The sequence below is a fragment of the Meles meles genome, chromosome 7 (assembly GCF_922984935.1).
Source record: "Meles meles chromosome 7, mMelMel3.1 paternal haplotype, whole genome shotgun sequence".
In the NCBI taxonomy this organism is placed as follows: domain Eukaryota; kingdom Metazoa; phylum Chordata; class Mammalia; order Carnivora; family Mustelidae; genus Meles; species Meles meles.
The window spans coordinates 46,438,305-46,465,543 of NC_060072.1; the positions used below are offsets into that span (position 1 = coordinate 46,438,305).

The 27,239-nt window shown below is 41.9% G+C and overlaps 1 protein-coding gene across 4 annotated transcripts in view; it reads right to left on the reverse strand.

Annotated features, from left to right (window-relative positions):
• LGR5 (leucine rich repeat containing G protein-coupled receptor 5) overlaps positions 1-17,337 on the reverse strand; it is a 137,894-nt gene extending 120,557 nt beyond the window's left edge. For 3 of the 4 annotated variants that reach the window (XR_006819738.1, XM_046013450.1, XM_046013451.1), the window contains exon 1: positions 16,672-17,223. Coding sequence is in view for 3 of the 4 variants with exons in the window: in XM_046013450.1 (XP_045869406.1) it covers positions 16,672-16,883 (212 nt within the window). In the remaining variant the exon portion in view is untranslated. Of the gene's footprint in view, positions 1-16,671 lie in introns of all 4 variants that reach the window. The other variant, XM_046013452.1, reaches the window with a different exon arrangement.
• Positions 17,338-27,239: the final 9,902 nt, after the last annotated feature.

A 27,239-nucleotide genomic window follows, 5' to 3' on the forward strand; every position in this document is an offset into this window, starting at 1 on the left:
GAATTCAACTCGATGCTTTAAGTAAATAAATAAATAAATAAATAAAAGTGACGTGGGGGTATGTGTGGAATCTTACTTAATTCCGATCTGAATAAATTTGAAGGCTTCAATAAAGTGGGATGAGGGAGTCACCTTACCAAACACAGGAAAGATATACCTTTACCTTTCAAAGAGGAAACGTCCATTTCCAAAGATCTGGCTTACTCAGCTCTTTCAAAAGGCTATTTTGATTTTCATAATGAATGCTATTCCTGGTTGCCAGATTCCCCAGATCAGTTGCTAAAAACCTCCAGAACGGTTGTCCTTAATAATTTCTCGCTAACATTTCCACCGAATGTAGAAACTGATTTACTCTTCCTTATTTATTTACTATAAATTAACAGTAAATCTTGTATTTAGCTCCATTTAAACCTCCCTCTGCAGCTGCCCATTTGAAAAATAAAATGGTTGCCTTCTTTCACTTCAGTGGGCACAATACAAAACATCCATTGAGCTTTCCCTTTATTGCAGCTGCCAATGCCCAGCCGACTTTTAACAAACCAACCAAGCGGAATCACAATGCAGCTGCAACATTTTATGGTATTTCTGTTGGTTCTCTTTTGAGACTGAAGGTGTTAATTAGGAATCAAAGAACACAACCCTGCCAGCTTTCTTTCACAAACCATACCCTGGTCACTGCAGTTTTCAGAAGAAAATAAATCTAATAAAGGGATAAAAATGTTGTTTGTCACACCAGTAAAGTGTACTTAAGACCCTTTGATCAAAAGCTTTTTATGTCGTCTTGTCAGATGGGCTGGAAATATTGTATTTTCCCCATTTCTCTCTCTTCTTCATGCAGACTTCTTGGAATTTTGATTTTAAAGACTGTCTGGTAAGAAAAAAAAATGTTAAGTATAGTCATATGCCGCGTTATTACTTATAGGCGGAAGCTGGTCTCATACAGCGGAGTCATTTTGTTTCTTAGAAAACTGTTCACATTCAGTGGTGCGTCATGTTACGCGTTCACCCAAAACTGGGCCTTCTATTAGCATATTTACTGTATTCTAACCACAGGTTCTCGCACATGCCCTTTACATAAACATCTGTCAATACTCTATTTGGGGTAGATTATTTATTGCATAAATCTCTTCCAGTCTTATAAGAGGATCCTTTTTTACATACACAGAATTGAGTATCTTCATGAGCGTAAAACCCAGATGTATACACACACAAACATCCATATAATGTTAAGTTTTCAGATAGTGTGTCATTTTTACATAGTTTTTTATGCATCTCGAGTATCATGTATTCAGATGTAACAGCGTGAAGTCATTACCTTTAATCTTCAGTCAAAGTTAAAAGCTTATGGTAAGTTTATGAAGTCAGCACTGCTGGGAATTAGTCAAGCCTGCTAGCTTTCTCAGCAAGAGGTTTTGCTGCTAGATGCACACATCATGCCAAAATCCATTAATCCTGCTTGAGAGAGGCAGAAAGAAGGTCTCCTTGTTGATTTAATGTTAATGAAATGAATGGGCTCCTGAGGCTACCTACAGAGGCCCTCTAAACTGCAAAACAAATAAAGTCATTTTAAGTAATGCTCACTGCAGGAGAGTCAACAATGCTCCCAGATTTGCTGTACAAAATGGATGGTGGGTGTGGATGCGTAGACACCTCCCCTTTTTACAATCTTGCTACACCTGTCCTGGTGTACGATGCACACAAATGTCAAGCTGACAGATTCACAGAGAACTGGATAGGCCTCAGAGCATATGCTCACCTCTCGGACTTTACAGATATGAAAACTGAGGCCGGGAGGGTAGGTATATCCTGCCAGAGATCCTATGGCTGATGGGGGTGGGGGAGAGCTAGTTAGATCTAGTTCAGTGGTCCTCAAAACTTGACCTCACATTGAATGTGCCTTGGGCAGTAAAAAAATCATTCTGATGCGTCTCTTCTTCACCCGGAGATTCTGAGTTGGTCTGGTGTGGGATCTATGCCTCAAGATGTAACGTTAGGTTCCAGATGGAGCTCATGTGCAGACAATGTGAAAACTGTGGACTAGACCTCTAATCTAGCACACTGTTCCTCTGCACCTGCAGTTGGTTCTGTCTCACTGCATCACAATGTTAACTATTTCCCAGCTCTCAGGACTACGCCAGGCGCCTTAGCATCCTAGGGAGAGAGTAGAGACATGTGTTTGGAGATTTTCAGGTTGTTTGCCAAATGAGTTCCATTTCTTCCATGTGTAAATGCAGAGATGTGCCTGCCGTGGGTGTGTAGTATGTGCGAGTGTGTGTGTGGACCCCCTGAAGGATGCACATTGACCTGCTGGGTGAGCCCACCCCATAGCAGAGACAGTCGCCAGCGTCTGTGACCTTTTGGCAGCTTGAGCTCATGCCTCGCTTTTTCTCTCTGTCCTGCAGTTGATCTCACCTTTGCTTTTTTTATTCTTTTCTTATCTGCTCCTGTTTCCTTTGGACTGCTGCTTTTCTCTTACCCTCTCACCACCTGGAGAACTGTTCTTTGCCTAAGCAAGATCCTTCTGACTCTTGAAATTGTGTGACTTTTGCTGCCTTCTCATCCAGCCTGGGTTGGTGACTCTTCCAAACTGCCTAACAGAGCTAGGCTGAGAGATCCCACGTGTCCATTCTAAGCTGCTGGGGAACAATGATAGACATTTGCCCGAATGTTCCTTCAGTTTTGGCTTTAGGACTGTAAAAATAAATCTGCTTCTTACTTTATTGATTCAGTGGGCACTCGAGAATTCCAGATCATCCTTTCACACGTAGTAAGCAATGAAAGTGTTCTGAGAGGGGAGAGTTCCCTTGTCCTTTTCAGACCTGCTCTCTTGATTTCATTGGTCATGGGCGAAGCAGCTTGCCTCTTCTGCAGGGAGGTGTGAGAATATGGGGAGATGGTGACACAGGGCTCATCCAGCAGAATTAAAAGGCTGTCTGGTCCAATAACCGTCCACCCATCTCTCCTCTCTGCTGGGATCACTGGGCCTAATTCCAAGGCCCCCAGCTCAAAGACAAGCCTGAGTGGTGCTTTGACCCTCTATTTAACTTTGAATCCCTTCCCCCTCAAAGACTCAAGTCATTGGTATCTATTATTGTCCAGGAAATAATTTCAGCCTCATTGTCATCACTGACTGCAAAAATCCTTCCTGCAATTGCACTGAACTACTTCTTTTTAAAGACAGCTGCCGTAATTCCTCACGAAAATTCAACTCTTTTGAAGGTATTTTCAGATAGACATAAACCTATTCCTTACATGTTTTTCCCCCCTAGAGTTATTTTTTCAGCTGTTAATATATTTAAAAAATCAAACACATTTTTGTTGTGTTGAAAACATAGTTTTCCGGGGTGCATCTCTGGCTCTGAGAAAAAGGCTGTTTTCCCTATGTCCTCTCTGTCCCCAACTCAATCCGTCCTCCCTTGCCCACTGCTACAGCAAGTCAGCCGCTGAGACTTGGCTTCTGAGAGCCCAACGAGACACCTAACTGATTTTTTCCTACATACTCAGGAAAAGTCATGGGGATGGGTGAGATGAAAATGAGAGAAGAAAAACAATTTCAGCCCAGGACCACAAATTGTGGGCCATTCAGTGAATCCTGTCTTAAGAGTGGGCTTTTACCATTAGGCCATGGGTTCACTATCCATGACAAAGTGTCTACTTGGTCATCAGTCACCCTGGAGGTCTGTGCAGTGTCTACACAACATTATGTATGCATGTGAAAATATGAGATGTCATTCAATACACAGAAAGTTTTATCTAGTTGATACCAAGGATCAAAGATGAAAAAATCTTTTAAACTTAAACAGGTACTGGGTGATACACTACTCATGGGAAGTTGCCCCTTTTTGCTTCCCCTAGTCTTTTACCTAGTAGGGTAAAAATTACTGTTTAATGAACATTATAAAGTTTTAGGGTAATGGATTTAACTATTTTAGGGAACAGCAGTAAGAGGCAACTCTGTATGTGAAAAGCATGGGTTTAAGGGCGCCTGGGTGGATCAGTCCATTGAGCATCTGACTCTTGATTTCGGCTCAGGTCATGACCTCAGGGTCCTGAGATCGAGCCCCGTGTCAGGCTCTGCGCTCAGTGCAGAGTCTGCTTGAGATTCTCCCTCTCCCTCTGCCCCTCCTCCTGCTCATGCTCTCTCTCTCTCTCAATAAATAAATAAATCTTTTTTTAAAAAAGAAAAGCACGGGTTCAGTGTTTTAACAGCTGTAACTTCATCAGCAACAAAGACAATAGTACCCAACATTTTTTTTTTTTTTAAAGATTTATTTATTTGACAGATAGAGATTACAAGTAGGCAGAGAGGCAGGCAGAGAGAGAGAGAGGAGGAAGCAGGCTCCCAGCCAAGCAGAGAGCCCGATGCGGGGCTCGATCCCAGGACCCTGGGATCATGACCTGAGCTGAAGGCAGAGGCTTTAACCCACTGAGCCACCCAGGTGCCCCAGTACCCAACATTTAATGCTCACTCCACACACGAGGCACTATGCAAAGTGCTTTACATGAATGATCTTAGCAATCTTCACAACAATCCCATGAGGGAGGTTATCATAATTATTGACATTTTACACATGAGGAAACTGAGACAGAGTAACTTGCCAAGGTTACCCAAGATAGGTATGACATCTTTGCCAAGCTGTTCTCATACAATTATCAAAAGATAATTGTAACTTTTACTGCCTGTTATAAGGGGCAAATGAGAAACTGGGGACAAAAAGCACTTTCTGAGGGGTTTTCTCTTTCTAGGGAGTTTACAAACACTGCAGTCTGCCAACTGTGGAGGTGAGGACCTCTCTGCTCTCAGAATATAAGATTATACCAGCGATTTTATCAGCTTGTCTCCCTTTCTGTTACATATTTGAGGACCAGAGAAATGGGGCAGTGTGTCTAGATGTAGAAAAGTGCGTGTCCCATACAGTTTAAGGGAACAAAAGAGTGCCCCCTAGAGAGAGACAATGGTACTGACTCTCCCTGGAGCATACCCTGGGAAAGGAATGCTGGGAAATACCTCTGGACAAGAGGGTATTTTAAAATACAGGTTTTAGTGTTGTTTAGGTATGGGATGGGAAATACCTCTGGACAAGAGGGTATTTTAAAATACAGCTTTTAGTGTTGTTTAGGTATGGGATGGCCTATAGATCAGGAGACAACTGTTAGTGAAAAGATAGTTTATTACTCACAGTTCCCAAGAGTTGGGGGCATATCAGGCTATGCAAGGTCACACAAGGTCACATGAGTGAGCACCAGAGTCAGGAAGAAGAAGGAGAGCAAGGAAAGCATGGGCATGAGCTTTCACGGTGGTTTCTATGTGCAGGAATAGGTAGGGAAAGCGGGCTAGGAACTGGATAGTCGTAATAATTTCAGCAGGCTCGGGGGCACAAGGGCTGTCCAAGAGTGGTCTGGTACCTGGAGCTGGGGTCATTAGGAGAGGTAATATTGACCTAGAGTGTCTCGGAAGAGCCTATAATGAAGATGGCGGGGTGTGGGCTTTGGATTGGTTGGTTTGCATATGAAAGGCACACTTGCAGAGGAGTACCCTCTGTCTCTAGGAATTTTAGATAGCCCTCAGAGAGGCAGTGTCTCCTGGTCTGCAAGTCCCCAAGAGAGCAAAGTGTCACAAAATGCAGAAAATGAAAAACGTGATTAATACACAGGGATTCTGAAAGAAAAAAAAACACACACACACAGGGATTCTGTGTTCTGATCTAAATCCCAGGGAGATTCTTCTTTGGTCCACAAAAACCCATAACTCAAGGAGTATACATAGTCTAGTAATGAAAACAGACAAGTGGACAAATATGGTGGTCAAGTATGGGAAGTTCTAGGACAGACGTGGGCTCAGCACGATGTGGAAGCATCAAAGAGTGGGCTCTAGAGGTGTGGGTCACAGGAGGCTTTTCAGAAGAGGTGGATGCTTGAACCGAGTATGGAAAGATTCCTAGAAGTCCGCAAAAGGAAAAAGAAGAGAGGTATTCCATGCACACACCAACACACGCGAACACCTGGAGGAAGGAAACATAGAAACTGTAGGTGGAGTTCGATATGCTGGAGTCAAGAGAGTCAGAGAGGAGGGGCTGGGTGGTAGAGCTGGCAGCAGGGGAGGAATGAAGCAAGAGAAGCTTACTTTGTGGGTCAAACTGAGAATTTAAACTTTATCATGAAAGCCACAGGAAACCACTGAAAGACTGAACAAGAGAGACATGACCCGAGGTGCATCTTAGACAAACAAGCATGGGGGTAGGGAATGTGTGTCCTGAGGGTCTATGTAAACCAAGACAGGAGGCTGCCACAGCGATCCAGGCAAAGAGCAAGGAGAACCTGAACTCATGCAACTTCAGTGCTAGATGAGAAAGGGAGCACATTCAAGAGACACGAAGACAATCTCAACTTGGTCAAGTTAAGGCCACAAATGAAATTCAAATTATAATGAGGGGCACCTGGGTGGCTCGGTGGGGGTTTGAGGCCTCTGCCTTCCACTCGGGTCATGATCCCAGGGTCCTGGGATCGAGCCCCGAATCAGGCTCTCTGCTCAGCGGGAGCCTGCTTCCCCCTGTCTCTCTCTCTGCCTGCCTCTCTTGCCTACTTGTGATCTTTGTCTGTCAAATAAATAAATAAAAATCTTTTAAAAAATTATAATGAACACATGTTTAACTACTATGAACAGACATTTGGGAAATTATTTATTTATTTCTCAAGCTAAATCTGGTTGTTTCCTTCTCTTTTGAAGATTTTTAGGTGATACAGAGACACTTTCTCTGTATCTACAATGGGCCAAAAAAAGATATGGTTAAAATCCAGGCACATATATTTATGTATATAGCACACATAAACAACATGACCTAGTTGGCAACACCTAGAAAAGTAACTGGGAACTTTAGAATTCACTTGAGTGTCTGGCATTGGAGCAAAAAAGTGACAAGAAGGAACACTCAACTGGGGTTCTCAGGAGAGCGGGGTTCCAACTCTATCTTTGCCAGCCATGTGCTTTTGTGAATGTCATTTACCTCTTAGGAACATGAATTTCATCATCTGTGAAATGAAGGCGTTGGATTAGGTGACCTCCAAGGTCCTTCACATTCTAAATCCCACGGGTGGACATAGCGTTTCACTCATCAGAGACCTCTGCAACCCATCTAAGTGTTTCTCATTCTGTTTATTTGGGCAATTAGGCTAATGGTCTAGCAATCATGATTAAATTTCAGTTTTGTACTCTGTAATGTGACCGTAGGTATACAGCTTAGTCCTGTTGGTAATCTGTGTATAAAAGATTATCCTTAGTTCTTTATAGTAGAATGTACTCTACATGCAAATAGCTACGAGCACAAGCTTTGAATTGGTATCATCTTTAACATCAATCTATCAAAATTAGCCTTTCCTTTCCCAATATACATTTAACTCTGTTTTGAGGCCTTTCTACAGCTAAGGCAAAGGGGGCCTCAAATTACTACCTTCTAGTCATTCAGGACCAGACTGTATCTACCTAACACTTCTCAGGATTGTAAGACCGTGGCGAAGCAGACTCTAGGCTGCGTGACCAGCAGCTGTAAGGCGGAAGGTGCATTCTTGCTGTCAGTGAATCACATTGCTAGAACTTCTGAGATCTTCAAATGAGATATGCTTACACCCTGGGAGACTCTGGTTTAACTAGGATTTCCTTTTGCTACCCGAGCTTGAAGACTCCATGAAAAAAGATCTTGAACTTCCTCTGTTGCCCAGAGCCCCCAGAGAACAACAGCTGCCGAGGGAAGGGGCTGCTGTGAATTCGGGCCTCCCACCAGAGGGAGAGTGAAGTGGCTTCCCCAGGTTAAAATGAAAGACCCCAATCTCAGTGCACTTAGAGCTGATACTTTAATCCCAAAGACTCTTCTCTCTAAACTTCCCTCCATCTCTAGTTTGAAGCCCTGGGGGAAAGTATCTGAGATAAGGAAAAAGCATGTTTCCAGTCCTCTGATACTATCTAGAAGCCAGGGATGGAGAAGGATTGAGAGAGACACAGGGGGCCTGGTAGAGATCTCACTGTCTGAGTCCCGCCTGTACAGCCTCTTGGGTATTGGATTTCCTTACTTCGTCTTTCCACCTCTCTTGGCATTCTTTTCTTCTAGGCTTCACTTTATTGGGTAATTGATACTCCAATGGTCATAGAGTAGTTCTATGGGCAAATGCAGGCATGTCTGCTAAGGGTCTCTTCAGGACAGGAAGTTTGAAGGGAAAATAAGGAAGAAGATGTCTTATTTCTGTCTTTCCTAGAAGATGCCAAATTCATTCTGTAGATGCATTCAACAAAACTGTGGAATAAGTGTTTATTACCAAAATCTCAATATATACACAAAAATAGATGATTTAGGAATGTGACTTCTTCCATGGAAAATTTTATTTGGTTCTTATAACCAAATAATCCTCACTGTATATATATACAAAAAGTGCAAGGTTATTTCTTGCTGATAGATTGAAAGACCAGTTGATTATGTAACCAAGTTCCTTCAAGTGCCTCCCAAGAAAATTTATAACCTGAAAACTTAAGTGCCATGTGGTGTTTTGTGTGTTGAACCAATAAACTCATTAAAATAACATTGGGTAAACCCAAACACAACACAATGAAATTTCTAACACAGCCCACATTAACCAACCAACTTTAAAATAATATCTTTGTTATGTACTAAGGTTAAAAATTCAGCAAATTCTTCATATTTTTTCCACTTGAGATCATGTGTGGTTTTCTACTTTCCTGAGAAGTACACTTTTGTGGCTTTTTTGATCAAAGGCAGGTTATTTTTGCAAATAGACATCTTTTGTAGACGTCCCTGTTCTACTTAATTAAGGTTTCAAGAAAAAGGAAGCACAGAAATATTTAGCAGTTTTTCAGTGAAACATAAAAATTCTTAGGTCCTCTTCTGAGTGTCGACTTTGGAAAGGAAGGCACGAATGTAAGGTTAGCCATCCGTGTGTGTGTGTGTGTGTGTGTGTGTGTGTGTGTGAGGGAGAAAAAGAGGAGGAAGGAGGAAATAAAGGAATTTGGCTGCAAAATTGAGTAACAGTTTGAAACACTTGGCTTCCAGTTGTGAAAGATGAGCAACACTGGGGAAAAGGCCAGGCTAACAAGGGACCACTTGAAGAAAGCTTAATCTCAGCTGGCAGGCTGACGAGGAAGGTCAGCTCAGTGCACGCGTTCTCAGCTGGAGGTGGGCTCCCTTTGCCAGGACGATTGTCTTCTGCATTTCAGCTTCTGAACTAAACTGAAGGTGCCATTCCCGCAGCCAGCTCCTCAGCCTCTCGCCTTGAAAGAGCTGGCTCTCTGCTGCCATGCCGTGTCAATGTTACGTGTCATTTCCACGGAGCAAGTGGCAGAAAGGAAACCATTTCTTATGGGTATGTCGGTGCCATGGGTGTTCGTGTGTGCAGGACAGAGGCTGCTTTCCTCCCTCCTGCCAGCCACAGTCCTTGTTTGAAGAGGAACCCAAACTCCTTCTGAAGGCAAGGAGGATAAAACGAATACAGAAAAAAACGTGTATACCTCACAAAGGGGACACTTGAAAGTGACTGCTGTGTAATTTTAAATTATTAATGTTAAAACTAGAGTTGAGAGTGGTGCTCTAGGGGATTTTAGAGATTTTATCCACGTGTATCTTACATTTTCTAAACATTGATTCTTACTGGATGAGATGCTCTTTATACTGAATATAATTTATAATTAATTCGCTAGCTATTGGTTTTTCATATCGTTGACTTTGTAATGCCAGAAATGATTAACACACATTAGATTTCCAGCAGCAAATGAAATAAGACTGATGAAACAGGATGAATGGCTCAGAAAAGTTTTTCTTTGTCTGAAGGGGGAAACTTTTCTCTGATGCATCCAGATTTCCAATTTACATAGAAGTCAGTATCATTGCCCTGTTAAACCGTGCACGGTTTACAGATAGCAAAGTAGACAAAGCTTTGAAATAATTTCCATTCTGAATCAAATGGTAGTATGGCCTTTATGATTTAAGTTCATCTTATCAGCTTTAAAGGTGAATACAAACTCAAATAAAATCTGCCCATTAAGAAAGTGCATGTCTCTTTGACTCGAGAAATAGTTCCAAAGAATTCAGCTGCTTTATGGGACATATGGATCTGGTCATAGAAAAAAAAAGTTTTATTCTTGACTTGGAAGTTATTAGTCAACTGATCACTTTTTAGGATACTTAGGCAGCTACCACAATTTATCTCTGACTTGGGGGCAAGAAAAATTATTCCTGTGGTAGTAAGAAAATGGATATATGAAAAAATATCTACTAAACTTCAAATATCAGCCCTCGGCTATATAATGTTACTCTCACTTTACTGAAAATTTAAAACTGCGTTTCCCAGTTAGCTGAAGATATACTTCTGGTATTAGAGCTTCGTAAATTGTATTGCTGGAAAAAAAAATGTGCTGAAATATTTCAGCACCAATTATAATCATGGGGAGGCATAGCTATAAATTAGAAGGCTGGTTTTCTTGTGTTTCTGGTAAACTGACTCTGAAGATAATTTCAGAGACATTCCCAAACACATCAAGGAATAGAAATATCCTTGAATAAGCAGACAGGCCTGCAAGTTAGGGATGATAGTAGTATCTGTGTCACAGTGTTTGTGGGCCTATGAAGGAGTAAAGTACTTAGCATAATGCCTAGTACTCAGGAGGAACAATATAAATGTCAGCTGTTATTCTAATAGAGTAATTTAGATATGTAAATTCTGGTGTGTTTGTTAAAATAAACCACTCCTTGCATCCTTTAAGCTGCATACAATTTAATTGTATTTCAAGTGGGGCTGGGCCATATGGAGCTGCGGAGAGCCTTGTGTGGTTCTGTTAAGAGCAGAAGGGCCTCTTTTGGCCACTGGGATTTCAACTCTCTTCACTCCCACGCCGTCAATGTTTACCGAACACTCCTTAAGTGTCAGGCACTGGCATAGGCACTTGGGTCATAAAGTGGACAATTTCCTACCCTGGAGGAGTTCACAGTCTAGTGAGGAGGTGAAACCCTGAAGGGAAGAGAGCTCATCATCACATCCTGGAGTGTTATTCCACTTGACCTTAAAAGGAAGACCGTTTCACAGATATGGTCCATGCCTCTGCCTCTGCCTCTGCATCCTCAGTGTGAACTGCTGCTTTTCCATCCCCAGACTTCAACACTGAGAACAGGGATCATAAACAGATGAAGGTATGAGGAAAGAGTCCGTCTTGTGAAGCAGTTTTAAAACGGCTCTTCTCCTACTGCGGACACCCTGTTAACAGTCTTTTACTATTACCACTAGACAATGTAATTTCATCGCTTGAAATCGAATGACTAATGTTCTTCTACCTACCAGTTTCAAAGAAGGCATTTCCATTGGGCTTGATCAATGTAATAAAAAAAAAATTCACTGGGAGAGGTAGGAGAAAGTGCCAGGGATTTCAAGAATGGGCCTGCCTCCCATCTCTGGAGAACAAAATTAACTTTGAATTATGAATAATTTTATGAAAAAAATCCACCCTACAGCCTATGAAATATTTCCTTTTCCCATAGAAAAGATTGTTCCCGGGTGAGATGGAGTGTTGTAGTTGGCGTCTGTAACAAGTGAATAAAAATGTGGATTGAAGCTGACAGATACGGGAATAAAAAAGTTGTAGGAGGTCAGAACTCATGGATACATTTAACAAATGAAATTCTGCTAAGAGACATCAAAAATAGCGACAGGACTAGATGATCAGCTTGTTTTCTTTGGTATGTAATATATCAGTTGTGGTTCTGATGCAAGTCTGATTCATCTTTGTGCTATAAAGTGAGACTATATAAAGGAAAACATTGCAACAGGAGTGAAGAGGTTGAATCTCATAGGAAAGAACTTCCCTTCTCATGAAGAATTTAATTTGCCAGAAATACCCACCTGTGGGGTGTTTATGAGGAAATGTACCATTTAGCATTATTCTAAATTTATATAAGTAACTGAACAAAAACAAAAAATTACTCCACAGAACTGCTCAATGCAGAGTTCACTACTGTTTTCCATTTCTATCTTATGGCATGTGATTTGGATTAATTGGAAACATACTTCAGTTTACAGCTAAAATGACTTAAATGTATGAATTTTATAGAAAAAATATAAAAAGTGTTCTACTAAGGTCAGTAATTATTAGGTATTAGTTATAAAACTACGAATATTCTGCAATTTTTATTATATGACAGCTTTTTGGAGTTAATTGCTTACATGGATACTATTTCTATGCCTTTGACAGATGCCTTGGAAATTAAAAAAATCAAATAGTTCAGTTAAAAAAGTTAACGTCGAGAAATCATAGACCAGCTTAGTGTTTTTGAACTTCAAACACATCCAAGTGGGAATGTCCATTATCAAAACACATTTCATTTAACTACAAAGGTTCTTCTTTTTAATTCCAATCTTCTAATTCATTTGAGATTGCTATCAGAACTCCTTTACTTTGAAGAAAACGCGTAAGGACAAAAAAAGATTGAAGATCTGATTGAAGATCATATTTCTTATATGTAAAACTTCATTCTCGTCACACAAACTGTCATACACATATTGATCATATTCAGTAAGATATTTATTTTAAATCTACATCACAAAATTGAATCAGAACCACTGCTTTAAAAAAAAAAAATCACTCGGAAAAATTATAGTCAATGAGTTTCAGTAATTGCCCCCATTAACAAAAACACTACTAAAACAACGCTGGGAATCCTGGAGAAAAAGAAAGAGCTTCTTTAAAATGAAGGAAAGTCATTGACATCTTTCTATTTTCAATGAATTTTGAAAGCAGTCTGTAGAGCAAACTGCATAAATTCTGCAATCGATCTAAATTTTAAGACTGTTATAACAGCTAAAGCCTTTTGTAACCATTTCTAAACTACAAACATTTTCTTTGATTTAAAATACTTTGCTTGCAGGAAAGCAGAAATATATTAAACCATTTCAAAGAAGATTCTAAAAATATTCTTTAATTTTGAAACTGCATCTTAAATGCTTAAAACATATGCATGACACCAGGGCCATACTTAATTAGTTATAATTGGGGGTTTTGATCAGTTTTTATTAATACCAGTTTTGCTATGTGTAAAATTAAATTTTGTTATAAAGTTGCATATGGAAAAGTAAAAAAGCTACACAAAAATTTTTTAAAAAATTCATTCTCCCAGTTCCTTTGGTTCATGTGACATGAATTTGCTTGTGGATAAAATATTCATGTCTTTAAGCAACAGCAGGGAAAAACTCAACGTTCATTTAAAAATAAAGTGGCTGTTCTAGATCAATAAAGAAAAGTATATTTTCTACACTGAAACTATATTAGGATGTTCATAAGGATTTAGTTTACTGTCTGGATACCACACTAACTGGGGGAAAGACACATCTAAGTAGCATAGGGGAAATTATTTTTGAGACCCAATTAGCAAAATATGTCCACGTTTCACGCATTAAAATAAATGACCTATAATAAGATCATCTGCTTATTTCTGACAGATTACTGGTAGATTGAAATGTATTAAACATTGTAACCAGTTATTGCCTGCTTTTAGGTCTCAACCTTAGTGTTTCCCTTATTTTAATGCAGAGGGAGCTTTATTAGCCTATTTATTATTTTGTGAAATCAGAGCCCAAACGACTGGGGGGGAGAGAGAGAGAAAGAGAAGATTAAGATTGAGATTTTACATTGTTTCCACCACGTTTAGTGGTCCACATACAGATCTACTGGGAAATGCAGTTCAGTAAGAAAAGAGAATCAGTATTAATGTTTAGACTGGCTTAAGATTGAGCTTTTTCTGGGGGAACAAAGATGACAAAACTGCACATAAGCAGCTGTTGCCTTCTATGAAGAGGTTCAGAAAACTTTCTTTACCTAGGAGTCTGGCTAGCCAGCTATCAGATGATGGCAAATCCGTTTGCCAAATTGTCCTGCTGCAACTTGCCATCATCAATCTGTTTGAAGAAAATTAAACGCTTGTTCTTCTATGGGGAGGGGAGGAAGATTAAGAGATAATATTTTGACTCAAATAAATGGTGATAACCTACTACAAACAATTAAAGATAGCAGTCTGGCTTTTTACCCACGTCAGTCCTGGGCAAGGTTTGACGTTCTCGCCAAAGCTTAATTACGGTGGGGCGCCAGCGGTACCCGGCTAAAACTTCATGGTCTCTTTCAAGAGCAAAGGGAAGTTATTCTTAAACTAAGGACACCAATACATGCTTATTTATTTGATTATGAGTAAATAAAAATTTCTCTTTCAGGTTAGGAGTGTACAAGTGAAGGCAGAAATGGTCAGATAATTCTAGGTGTAACCAAAAGAGGGCACCATCTGCCCTTAATGTCTACACAGAGTTTCTGTGGTTGTGAAAACAAAACCCCAAACTCTCCAAGCCCCTCACCCACTGCCCCATCTCCCTCCAAGAAAGGGCATCCGGTGGCTCCTGACATTTTGTACTCTATAAGGAGACTAAAGTCTGAAACCACACCTTATGAGGAACATGGGTTTGGTTACTTACTTCAGGACTGATTTCTACATTTAGCACTGATGGTGCCTGACATGTTAGCAGCGAGAAACAAGTTTTTAACATTCACTGGGACACTTTTCAGACACTTTGAGATTAATATTTTAGAGCGCACCAAGAAAATTTCCCATTAGGCCAGAGTACAGGCTGTCATCAAACAGCACAAGAACGGAGATGACAACTAACTTCCCAATGCTATCTTAACTCCAAGGAGTTATCTATAACAATAGATAGATAAGGAACAGTGGCAGGAAGATCTCCTCACCCACCGCGGACACAGTTAGATGCATTTGAGGTATGTAGGAAATCATGTGAAACAGCATTTGATGCCAACTTTCAGTAACAGAAGCCTAACAAATGTTCACTCTTTCAAGTGGGAGGGAAAAAAGCATCCTGTCACCACTCATAAATTTATTTTCTGTATTCTTATGACAAGTGTATGATTTCAATCCATCCGTGTTTGGGGGGACTGCACACCTCCCTTGTAACTAATCAATTTCTTCAGGGCAATGGGGAAGAATAGTTCCAGGCTCTTGAGTGCAGTTGCCAAACTGCTCTCAAAAATTCACTATACAGAAGACCCTATGATTCTTGAAACAATGCGTTTAACATTTAAACGGGAGGCTGGGGATGAGCATTTCACTTTGTAGTAGGACAGACTGCTGTTGAGGAGGAAGAAATGTGAATTCTTAGAGAATGGTCATTTCCACCACTGTAAACATATTACTACCACCTGCAATGAGTGCAACTGGAGGAAAACCTGGTGGGCAAATACATAATTTTATAATTTTTTCAAGTAAAGAAAAAATCATGCAAAATAGTTTTATGGTAGATGAGAAGGAGACTGCCATCTGCTAACACTAAAATCTAGCAGGATGGTGCCCTCTTTTCAACGCAAATATTAAAGCAAATAAATTTTTTCTTTCTCATTCTGTCTCCAGAAAAAGAATCACTATCTAGTGGAAGGCCTTATGCAAGCCTCTTCATGTTTCTTTTCTCCAGAAAACAACTAAACAGAGGAAAGAACCAGTTCACACAAACATCCCAACTCCCTCCTGCCAAGGTACATCAGAGAAGCCGAAATTGGCATTGCGTGGGCTTGGGGTGGGCTCACTGCGGTGACTCGAATTAAAACTTTAACGGGTCACCTTGTGACAACCTTGTGACCCTTTTTCAGAGTGGCTCTGACCCTAGTCTCCCTCTGCCCGAAGGAACCGAGCCGCAGACACTCCATGGATTTGGAGGAAGTAGTCGCCTTGGTTCCCGAGAATTGGGTTCCTCCTGGGTCACCTCATCCACCCAAACACCTGTTATCCTTCGGGTCTCGGTTTTCCAGAGACAAAATTATGAAATGAGGCCCTGCCTGGTCTTTGCGGTTGGGGCTTTGGGGTCTTTGGAAGCTGTGGTGGGGATGAAAGGGGGGAGGATCCCCGAGGGATGACAGACTTCGGGTCTCCTCTGGGTTGTAGGCGCCGCTGTTTACCCGCCCGCCGCCTTCAGCCCACTTCCCTTTTCCTCCCCGGGAGGAGGCGATGGTTAAAGATTACACCGTGGCCGCGGGCACTTCAAAGGGCTGCTTGGGCAGCCAAAGGTAAAGATAACGTTCTGGCAGCTCTAATCAGGGTTTGTGGTTGCCACATTTTAATCACTTCATTAAAAGAAAAAAAAAGGGGAAGAAAGAAAAGAAAGAGGTTACATCACACGTCCGTGCGAGGGATGCAGAGTAAGTTCCTTCGGGGCTGAGCAAGTTGGAGTTCTCCTTTGGGGAAACTTTTTACAGCCGTGTCTTCGGGGAACGCGGCTGGACGCGGAGGGGAGGTTGCAGCAGGGATCAATTGGGCCGCCCGCCCTTACGTTCCAGGCTCAGGGGCGCATATGCCTGCAGTGCAAGCAGATGCCTACACCGGGAGCCCTGCGACCTGTCTAGAGCTGCATCGGGAAGCTGCGACGCACGAGCGCTTTCTGGGGCTTGCACTCGAAGCCGTTTCTCTGAGGGCCCAAAAAGTGCGCCCGTGCTCCCCCCGAGACACGTGCATTTCCCCAGGGGCCCAAACAAGTCTGTCCGAGATGCCCTCCGCAAACTCGCCCGTTCCCTTCCAGACCCCCAGGCTGCTCTCCCCCGATCTGTCCCCTTCCCGGAGTGGAGCGGGGCGCACTTACAGGTAGGAGGTGAAGACGCTGAGGTTGGAAGGCAGCTCCGAGAGCCCCAGGTCTGAGCAGTCCACCCTGAGCAGCATCCTGCCGTCGGGCTCGCACTGACAGTGCGCGGGGCACCCCCGCAGCAGCGCGCCGGGCCTGGGCGAACTGCCCACGGCCGCCAGCTGCAACAGGACCGGCAAGGACAGGAGCACGCCGACCCGGGAGGTGTCCATGGTGCCCGGGCAGGGGGCCGGGATCGAGCCGCGGTCGGAGGGCAGCGTCCGGGTTGCCGCGGGCCTCTGTCGCTTAGCGCGCGCCTGCAGCACTGCGCGCTGAGCTCCTGCCCCACGGCCGGGGCGCCGAGGAGAAGCGCCGCGGGTCCCGGCGGTGCCCGCTGCCGCCACGCGGGCCTCCGGAGCAGCCCTGGCTGCAGCCTCCGCAGGGGCAGAGAGCGTTGCTGCTGCAGGCCGCCTGCTCGGTGTGGAGCAGCATCTCCGCTCGCACGCTTGTTTTTTAAAGCGCTCCAGCCCGAATTGCGCGCCCAGTGACGTCAGCTCAGCCCGGCTTCCCAGGCACCCCCCGCCCCGCTGCGCTTTCCCTCCTCCTGCCCCCTCTCTCCTTTCCCGAGCGCTGGCTGGGAGGCGGCTGGCGGCGAGAGGTGCAGGCAAGTTCTCGGCGCTGGGGCTTGGTGGCCGCCGGGCGGATTCCGGCGCTCAGCACCGTGTGAGGGCTGGGGGACCCCCCCCTTCCCCTCAGTGTTGTGGCGACCCAGATCCGGGAGCCGAAAGGGACCCGTCTGAGGGACACACACAGCTGCGCAGGGACCGAAGGACGCAGCACGCTTCCTCCAAGCCCACTTCAAATAACGGATGGAATACATGCAGTGATTAGGAGGAAAAAAAAAAAAAGACTAAAATTCAATCCAGAAAAACAGTTAAAGTTATCAGGGTAAGGAAGCAGGTATTCCCGGGTGAACGATGGGTGGCCTTTTTGATCCTTCCCTCACAGCACATTGTCTGCTCGCTTTTGCGCTAAAATCACAAAGTGCCTGGTTAATGGCTAAATAAACGCCTCGTGAGCAAGTACTGCAATTCTGCCTTCCTAACTCTGCGGGCGAGAAGTCGAAGTGGCTTTTTTTTTGAAGTGTTTCAGGATCCCCTGGAAAGTCACCTTTAGTAGAACGATGTCCGACGGACAGACAGACGGCCATTTCCTTTTGTTCAGGGAGGGGCCTTTTCTTGCCAAGTGCCCCCAGGGTTCTCTAAGTGCAGTCTCCCTCCTCTCCAACCCTCTCCCCTCCCCCAGTGCCCAAGCGGCGGGCGACGGGCTCTGGGAAAACTTGCTGAGTACCAGTGCAGAGTGTCTTCGCACGCGCTTCAGCAAGTGTCCTACGGTGAAACTACCCAAGAAAGAAGGACTTGGGGCTTTCTTGGAGAGAAGGCCTCAGTGGGAACAAATCAAAGTCTCCAGGCCCCGAGAGAGTGTCTTAAGGAGGTGACGGCCCAGGCCTGTCACATCAACTCACAAAAATGCACAATTTTCTCTCTGGGGCACAATGACTCCTTGTTTTATGCAGGTGGAGAACACTTTTGGCTCTCGAGACCTCTCTTAGTCTTCTTCCACTTGACCTTTTCCACCAAATTCCCTGTACAAACGTCAGAATTTTACAGTCGGGAAGTTCTTTTTCTTTTTTGTTAGGTATATTTGCCCTCCTTCATTGAAGGAGTGATCCCTGCACCCGGCTGATCACCGGTGGAGTTTTTATGGTTAATACAGGTACCTAGACCTAAATCAGTATTCTGATCATGTCCTTTTCTTGGGTGAATCCCATTATTTGCAAGTTGGTGGTTCTCTGGATTAGATGCAGGGGTGGAGTGGCTGAGAATTAGAAACTCCATCCTCCTCATTTTGCAAATAAAGGAGCTGTGGCCCAGAGATAACTGGAAAATTTGACAGTGGCTGCTGAAAACTGTGAGTTAAGCCTGGTTTCTGGACATGAGGGCAGTGCCCGGTTCTGGACTGTTCTCCACTTATCCCTATGCACACCACACTATCACTTTGTTCATTTCTGTATTACTGTTTCTCCCAGCCATTCCTTCCACATGTATAGAATGCCTACAAATTGCCCATTTTCCTTCCCACCTTTTTTCTTTCCCCAGATGACTTACTTTGTAAGTGCAACTCAAGATTTTATTCTTTTTATGAAACCTCCCGTGACCGCAGTCTGCCTTCATCATCAAGCAACCAATATTTGTAGAACGAGGATCACAATGCAGCAGTGACCCGAGGGGCAAGTCAGCTCCCGCATGGAGCTTGCAGTCTAAAGGAGACTCCCATGGAAGATGAATCTCACTGAACAGTATGTTGTAAATACCACAAAATTTAGTTGTGAAGTTTTCTTGAAAGTGTATTTGTTTTGTTTTGCCAACCTTATTGGGACAACTTTGGAGGCAGAGACTAGGCGGTTTGTCTTATCTTTACCTGTAGGACTGAAGCTCCCAGTAGTGGCCCCAAACCTAACAAATATTTACTGACTGATCGATTTATCAACACAGGCATCCAAATATGGTTGTGTCCACCGTCTGCCTAGAAACTTTTGGCAATACTTTCTTGACTTCAGGGATGTTGAAAAGAGCATAACACTCTAGTTGTGGAATGAATCAGGCAGAACCAGATTTGAATGTAGGTTCTGCTGGTTTCAGGTTATTCGATCAGAGGCACAGAATGAGCTCACCTGTCTCAGTTACCCTCACTGTGAAAGGGGTGGGGGGTAATTATTCATGTAAGTTGTTCTAAATGTGAAAATGTCTCGAACTTGGCCTAGAGCAGAGTAAATTTTCATCCCATGTTAGTGCCTTTCCTCTTCTTTTCAGGAATTAAAGCTTGTTAGTAAATTCATGGAGAGTAGAGGGATTTCTGATTCAATAAAATGGGGGTGGACAGCTGTGCTCAATGAAGCCTATACTGAGCATCTGTTATCTATCTATTTATCTATCTATCTATCTATCATCTATCTATCTACCTGTCTATCTTCCTGCCAACATTTCTCCTCTCTCCTCTTGGTAGGAACACTCCACACTTCTTGGGAACCTTTAAGTGATTCTGATGGGGCTGCCTATTGTATGGCTCTACCTCTCTGCCCCTGGGCAGGTATATGCCCCAAGCAAAACAATCTGAGTCTGTTTGGGAGATCATCATAGACTCTAAGGTGAGAAGATCTTCTCTGGCTTCTTGAATTGTAAGGACAAGGAAAATGAGAGTCAGGCACACTGTTATTCTGCTGTAGAGAAAACTCGCTGGACTTTATCAGCATTAGTAAAGGGAGAAGCAAAATCCTAGGGTCACCTTTTAAACACCTGGATCTAAGAGTTTTTCTACCCATCATCTCCACATTGGTGAACTAATGAATGTTGTTTTGATTTGTTTGAGGTCGTGAGTGGAGATTTATTTGTGATCACTTACAAGCAAGAATGCTCAGTTAAAAACCCGAAGACACAGGAAGTGTGGATATTTAAGAGTGACCTGATGAATCCCCAAGGTCTCGTAGACCTTACAAGATAGAAAAATCATATAAATTGAAAATAGGAATGATTTGGCTAATTATAATTTTATTGCCTGAGTGCATGTATGTTTGTTACTTTAACTGAACTAATAAAGATGAGAATACAGCACATCAGATTCCTTGCACACTAAAGAAAAAAAAATTCCAGTAAGCACACTGAAGAGTAGTCTGTCTGTTTTGTGGCAAATACCATTTAATTTGTAAGATCAGGTTCTCAAATTGCATTATAATGACCATCAGCATTGACTCAGCCTTTATACATTCATATCCTCACTGGGTCCTCTTAACAACTTTATGAGATAGATATTATTTTTACACCAGTTTTAAGGATAGGAAATGCAAGTCGTTTTCCTAATGGAGACCAACAAGTCAGTGATAGTGCTAAAATTCTAACTTGAGTCATTTGACTTTAAGTCCTTTTCCAAATCCCTTGAGAATTCTAAACACTACCACTCCCCACCCTCAAACACACACACACACACACACACACACACACACACACACTTAAGCTGGATAAGATCTTACTGTCATTTCATTGAGAAAAAAAATCGCATATTTTAAAAAATTTTTATTTTTTAAGGATTTTATTTTATTTTATTTATTTTTTTTAAAGATTTTATTTTTTATTATTTATTTGACACAGAGAGATCACAAGTAGGCAGAGAGGCAGGCAGAGAGAGAGAGGAGGAAGCAGGGTCCCTGCGGAGCAGAGAGCCTGATGCGGGGCTCCATCCCAGGACCCTGAGATCATGACCTGAGCCGAAGGCAGCGGCTTAATCCACTGAGCCACCCAGGCGCCCCTAAGGATTTTATTTTTAAGTAATCTCTATGTTCAGTGTGGGCCTTGAACTTACCACCCCGAGATCAAGAGTTGGCATGCTCTGCTGACTTAGCCAGCCAGGGACCCCATCACATTTTTTTTTTTTTTTAAAGGAAAAGTGTAGTCTTTTGGATTGCAGTGGAGCCAGTTGGAACAGAGAATGGTGGCTTGTTATGTGAAGAGTAAGGGCAAGTATATATTCAAGCTTTTTCCTCTTAAATATATACATTTCTGTTTTCTCTTGATAACTCACAGGAACACATACTAGTGAGATGTCAAAGCAAACAACAGTACCTTTACTTGTAATAGATAGGCTAAAGCAGATTCATTCAGTATTTTTGTCAGGGTGAAATGTTCTTATTTATGACTTTGGAAGGTATGTCAGTGTTAACGAGCTGGTATGTAATGGAAGGTCTCATGCCAGAATTTAAATCACTTATTGCTTCTCAGAGTCTTTGATTGCAAGTTCCTAAAATCGATTCTGGTAAAGCGCAATCTGGTACGTGTCTGCTTTCTGGGTTTGCTAAATGGATGATTTCCTAATTCTTTAATCTTTGATAAAAGTCCACAACTAAAAACATTCATGTACACCACAAGAATTACTAATAAGCTTAGCTGAAGCATGCCAGGATAATTTTAGTTAACAAGTAAGTCAATATTTCTTTTACAAGTATAGTGAAATAGTGTTTACACAACTGGTGGGCTATTATGGACTTATTTAACTTGTTTGAAAGAGTATAGAACCCATTATTTGCCCTGCTCATTTTACATTCATGATATAATCAGGCTTATGCTGAATTTCTTAACTTCCTTTCAGCAACAAAATCTAATTAATTGAGAAGAGAGGAGGATTTAAGAATAAAGATCTATTTTCTTTCTGAATTATTTATTTTGCAAGAAAGCATTAGTTCAGCTAGTTCAGTACTTTGAAATAGCCTGTTACATAAAATCAGTTGGATCTGTCTTTGATATTATCCAACGTAAAGGAAACCTTTAAATATATCCACATGTTCACAACATGCTAAAAGAAAGGACAGTGCTATGTGATATTATCAATTCTTTAGTTCATTCTGATCCTCTCGTCTTATTTCGTGTATGATAATGAACATGGTTCTACTGGTATGTGGCAGGCTTGTGAGAACATATGTCCAACCACACTCCCATGTCAACCAGGGGGAGATTTTCTTTTCAAACTAAGAGTAAAACAAATGAGAAAAATATAATAAAATCCTGCAAATTAAATGATCTTACTGCTTATTCACACATTTATTTAATTCTGCCAAATACTACCTTAGTATCCACACAAACTCTTCCATATGCCCAATATGATGGATCCTTTACTGGTCTTTTTAGAAGTACACATTTCAGATTTTTAACCATCTACCGTGTCCACATGCTTGTATTTAAAAGGCAGGGCTCAGACAGAGCATAGACCTTACTACAAAATGATGAGGTGCTAACAGATTCCTATTCCCAAAACTGCTTCCCCCAAGAACTGTTGCTAGAGTATACACAGATCTATAGCCCCTGATCTGCAATTCTGACATCCTAAGAGCTCTGCAAAGAGAAAGGTTCTCTGAAACAAATTTGGTGGCACGATCTGCACGGAATAGTTGCAACTCTGTCTTTCTTACATTTCCTGTTACTCTTCACTCACTTTGCCGCAGAAATATTGGAGTCCTTGACTGCAGGGCGCTAGCCCGGTTTCCACTGGGAGTTTTATGTAGTATATGGGGTTTAGTTTTTAAATCTTCCAAAATCCTGCATTTGGCAACAACTGTGACCCTGACGTTTTTGGCAAAGGGATTATGGACCTGTATATATTTATATTTGGAATATTTATTTTATAAACAATTTTCAGAGGAAAAAGAAAGACAGAAAAGAATGATAGGGAAAAAAAAAAAAAGAGTATGACAACCTGTATCATTAAGAGCGAGACTCAGAGGAGAAAGGAAGTGGCTCAGGTGAATGAGTGGCCCTCACTGAACAAGTTGCCCCTTGCAGAGTACAGGGCAGAACCTCGTGTCTCTGCTCTGGGCACATATTTGGGAAATGGCTAGGAGAAAACATTCTTTACATTAGGAGTTAGCTCTCTCAAACACTGGAGAATAAGTATATTTCAGAATGGAATTGGTAAGTATATTTCAGAAAAACAAAAACAGAGATGTTAGACAGAAATAGTAAAAAGAGGGTGCCTGGGTGGCTCAGTCGTTGAGCGTCTGCCTTCGGCTCAGGTCATGATCCCAGGGTCTTGGGTTCGAGGCCCACGTTGGGCTCCCTGCTTGGTGGGAAGCCTGCTTCTCCCTCTCCCACTCCCCCTGCTTGTGTTCCCTCTCTCTGTGTGTCTCTCTCTGTCAAATACATAAATAAAATCTTTAAAGAAAAAAGAAATAGTAAAAAGAGAAGAAATTGTAAACTTACCTAGAAGAACAAATTTATGGATTTGCAGGATTTGTAAAGTAAAATAAATACAGAGCATGCTGTTTCCCCAAAATGCTTTATTTTGATAAGTCTGGTGTATTTTAATTGAGTATGCATAGTAGCATTTCACTGCAATTACAATCTCATAAAGCAGGGCAAAATATATTGCACAAACATTGTGGTTCAACTAAATGAGTCATAATAAAACATTGTCCAGATTGCTGCAATTAAAATTTACAGAAACCTTTTGTTGAGTGTTGTTAGGTTTGTGGATTAATAAAATGAGCCTGTTTGTTTTAATTTTTCTTTAACTAGGACTAAGATTTTGATTTTAAGTTTCATAGATTTTTCTTCTTTTGCATAGATTTTAGACCAGTACTTGGCAGAAAGAAATCTCACTGCACTTTCAAGAAATATATATTTTCTAGAGGATGATCCCCTTCATTTCCTTATTCACCTTCACTCTCCTTTGTTTACAGTCTCTGTTTTTCCCACTCCCGTTTTCCCCCTAACTTCCGGCCAGGATTGCTGGGAGTGGGTGGAATAGCATGAGGGTTCTTGATTGGGTCACCTACGAGAAGGGCAGTGTGGGTTTTGGATTCTCAGAGACCAGTGTTCAAATCTCTGCTCTGTCATTTACAACCTGTGGGACTTGGAGAAGTTCATCTCTGAGGCCCAGTTTCTTCTTCTGCAAGGTGAGGACAAAAAAAATATCGATAAAGTTTGTGGAATTGTTAGTAGAATGGGGGCTAATTCAGTACAGGGCTTTGTATGCAGTAAGCACTTAATATATGGTAACAATAAAGGACTTTCCATGATTGGAAAGTGAGAGTTTCTGAATTCTTAAGAATTTCCTCCTTAAGAAAGTCTGTTCAACTCTATAGAGATGGAGGGTAGAAAGTGGCAAATAGGTCTTTCACCTTTTTTTTTTTCTTTTGCTAATGACATGAGTATTTTGAACATTTACTGTGGTTTCACATGAGAGTAGAACATATCATGGAATTTTAAGTTCACCTTGGTTGGGAATATTTGCTAGTGAAACAGTCTGAGTTACATGTAGCGTACCTCAGTTTTCAGTTTTAGTAAAGCTTCCTTTCCTAGTTTTAATTAGATTGTATTTAATCAAAAGCAATGCTTGCATATGGGATAGATGCCCAGCAATGGGAATGGGGGATAAATACATATGGTACCTGCTTTCAAGTAATTTACCATTAAGTTGAGAAGACAGACATGGAAAACAGGATGCACGATGTGAAATCCAGGGATGAAAAAAAAGCAGTTGGTGTAAAAAGGAGGGGCAACTAAGTCTGCCTTGGAGGAAAGCTTCATAGACAAAGGCACCAGGACTTCGTTAAGTGAAGAAGAGCAGAAGGATGTCCTGGGAGCTGGATGGGGACAACATGTAATCTTTAGAGGATGATTAGAGTGGCTCTAGTTTAGGGTGAACACGTGTGAGGCTTGGGAGACTAGCATAAGGCAAGGCTGGAGAGATCCATCAAGGCAGGGGGATATGAGAGAGGGGGTGCTAAATGCCATCTTCGTAAGCTCAGGCTTGATCCTGGCACCACTAGGGGCCCAAGCACCTTGCTGCATGGAAATGACACTGTCATATTTCATCTTTGGGAAGAGAGAATGATAGTATCTACACAGAGCACTGTTGGAGAAGTCAAAGACGAGTGGAATATATCTGGGGCAGAATTGGCAGAACTTGGTGATTGTGGTAACTCCAGGGAACAGAACAGTGGTAACATCTCTGTGTCACTAGCCTGGATAGTGGGTAGATGGTGATTATTTACTGCAAAATATCATTACCGTTCTTGAGTCTTTATTTGTGGCAGGTGCTGTGCTAAGTGACTTAAACACATTCTTTTTCTCATTTATTTCTCTCAACCTGTAGGGTAAATATTATTACCCGCTTAAACAAATAAGGGAAATGAGGCTCAGAGAAGTGAAATAACTTTCCAAAGTCACTGGGCCGGTAAGTGGCAGAGTTGACATTGAATTTGTGGCCTGAAGCCATGCTTCCGAGCCCTGGAAAGGGAGCGGGCTTTGAAAAGAATATCTTAAATTTAACTTTGAGTATAAAGTTAAATTAAAATTAAGTTAAAATAATTAAATTAAATTAATTAAAATTAAATATTTGGGTATAAAGTTGAACTTAAAATTTGAGTTTGCAGTTGAGAAAAGTTCCCCAAATCATGAAAGGTGCTGACCATAACATGTTGCTTTGCAGGTTCAAATCTTTCTTGATGTGGACTCTGAGTTGAGCCAGACATAAATTCTTGATCACAGGCTTGATGTAGTGGCCTCTCCGTATTGCTTTCTCCCCATGGTAGAGCAGATACAGGGCTCTAACGAGGAAGGGTATTCAGAAGAAATATGTCTATTAAGCAGCTAGTACCTGGTTGGTTGATAATAGTCTGTAGCTACATTTAAATACTCCTAGTTTTTCAACACCAAGACTAGTTACTAATCAATGGAAATTTGATATAAATATATGCTCTAATAATTTTGAATACCTGAAGGAATAATTTATTTGGGGGAGAGAAAAGTCTGAGTCATGTGTTTTGTTGAAAAGAAATGTATTTAATAATTTAGGGCACGAACAGTAAAGAAAACTAAAACAGGGATAGGGTTTAACAAAATTATGTCAAATTAAGCCCATGCCTGCAGTTTCATTTGTCAAAGTTACACATGACTTCCAATTATTATTTCAGTGTTTTAATGAATAAATTTGTAATTCCAAAACCACCTCCCTCAAGACTATCCTCTTAATGCAATTCAGTAAGAATTTATTAACCACTATTATGGACTCAAGTATGCTAGGCATGGAGTGCTGTAAAGGGGGTGATTATTTATCTGTTGAATAAATATTTATTGAGAACTTACTCTGGGCTTGGCACTGAACATACAATGCAGAGTAGACCAGAAATCTGGCTTCTTGAAGCTAGTGGTCTAGTGGAAGTCACAGACAGTGATTAAAAACAGACACACACAGATATTTATTTACAAACTGACCTGAATGCCATGAATGGTTGTTTTGGGAAGCAAGATTTACCAGTGAAAGAATAAAATAAAATCACATGCAAAAATGAGCTACATTCCTTAGAATGGTTTTCATATCATTAATTTGCTTAGCAGTCCTTCTTCTCATGGATAGATGAAGTGAACACCAAACATGAATACAATTATGCTTCTCAATTAGTGGGGATAGAGTTTTACTTTTCATCTGCCTTTTTTATTTAGGCATTTTTTCCTCTTTCTCTCTCTCTTTTTTAAAAGATTTTATTTATTGGGGTGCCTGGGTGGCTCAATGGGTTAAAGCCTCTGCCTTTGGCTCAGGTCATGATCCTGGGGTCCTGGGATCGAGCCCCACATCTGGCTCTCTGTTCAGCAGGGAGCCTGCCTCCCCCCCCACCCGCCCCCCACTTCTCTCTGCCTACTTGTGATCCCTGTCTGTTAAATAAATAAATAAAAATCTTTTTTAAGAAAGATTTTATTTATTTATTTGACAGAGAGAGATCACAAGTAGGTAGAGAAGCAGGCAGAGAGAGGAGGAAGCAGGCTCCCCGCTGAGCAGAGAGCCAGATGCAGTTCTCGATCCCACGACCCCAGGATCCCACGACCCCAGGATCCCACGACCCCTGGATCATGACCTGAGCCAAAGGCAGAGGCTTTAACCCACTGAGCCACCCAGGCGCCCCTCTCTTTCTCTTTATTTTTCCATTGCTCATGATGCCATATAATTGTGGTGGTGGCTTATTGGTTGCTAGTTCATTCTAGTGG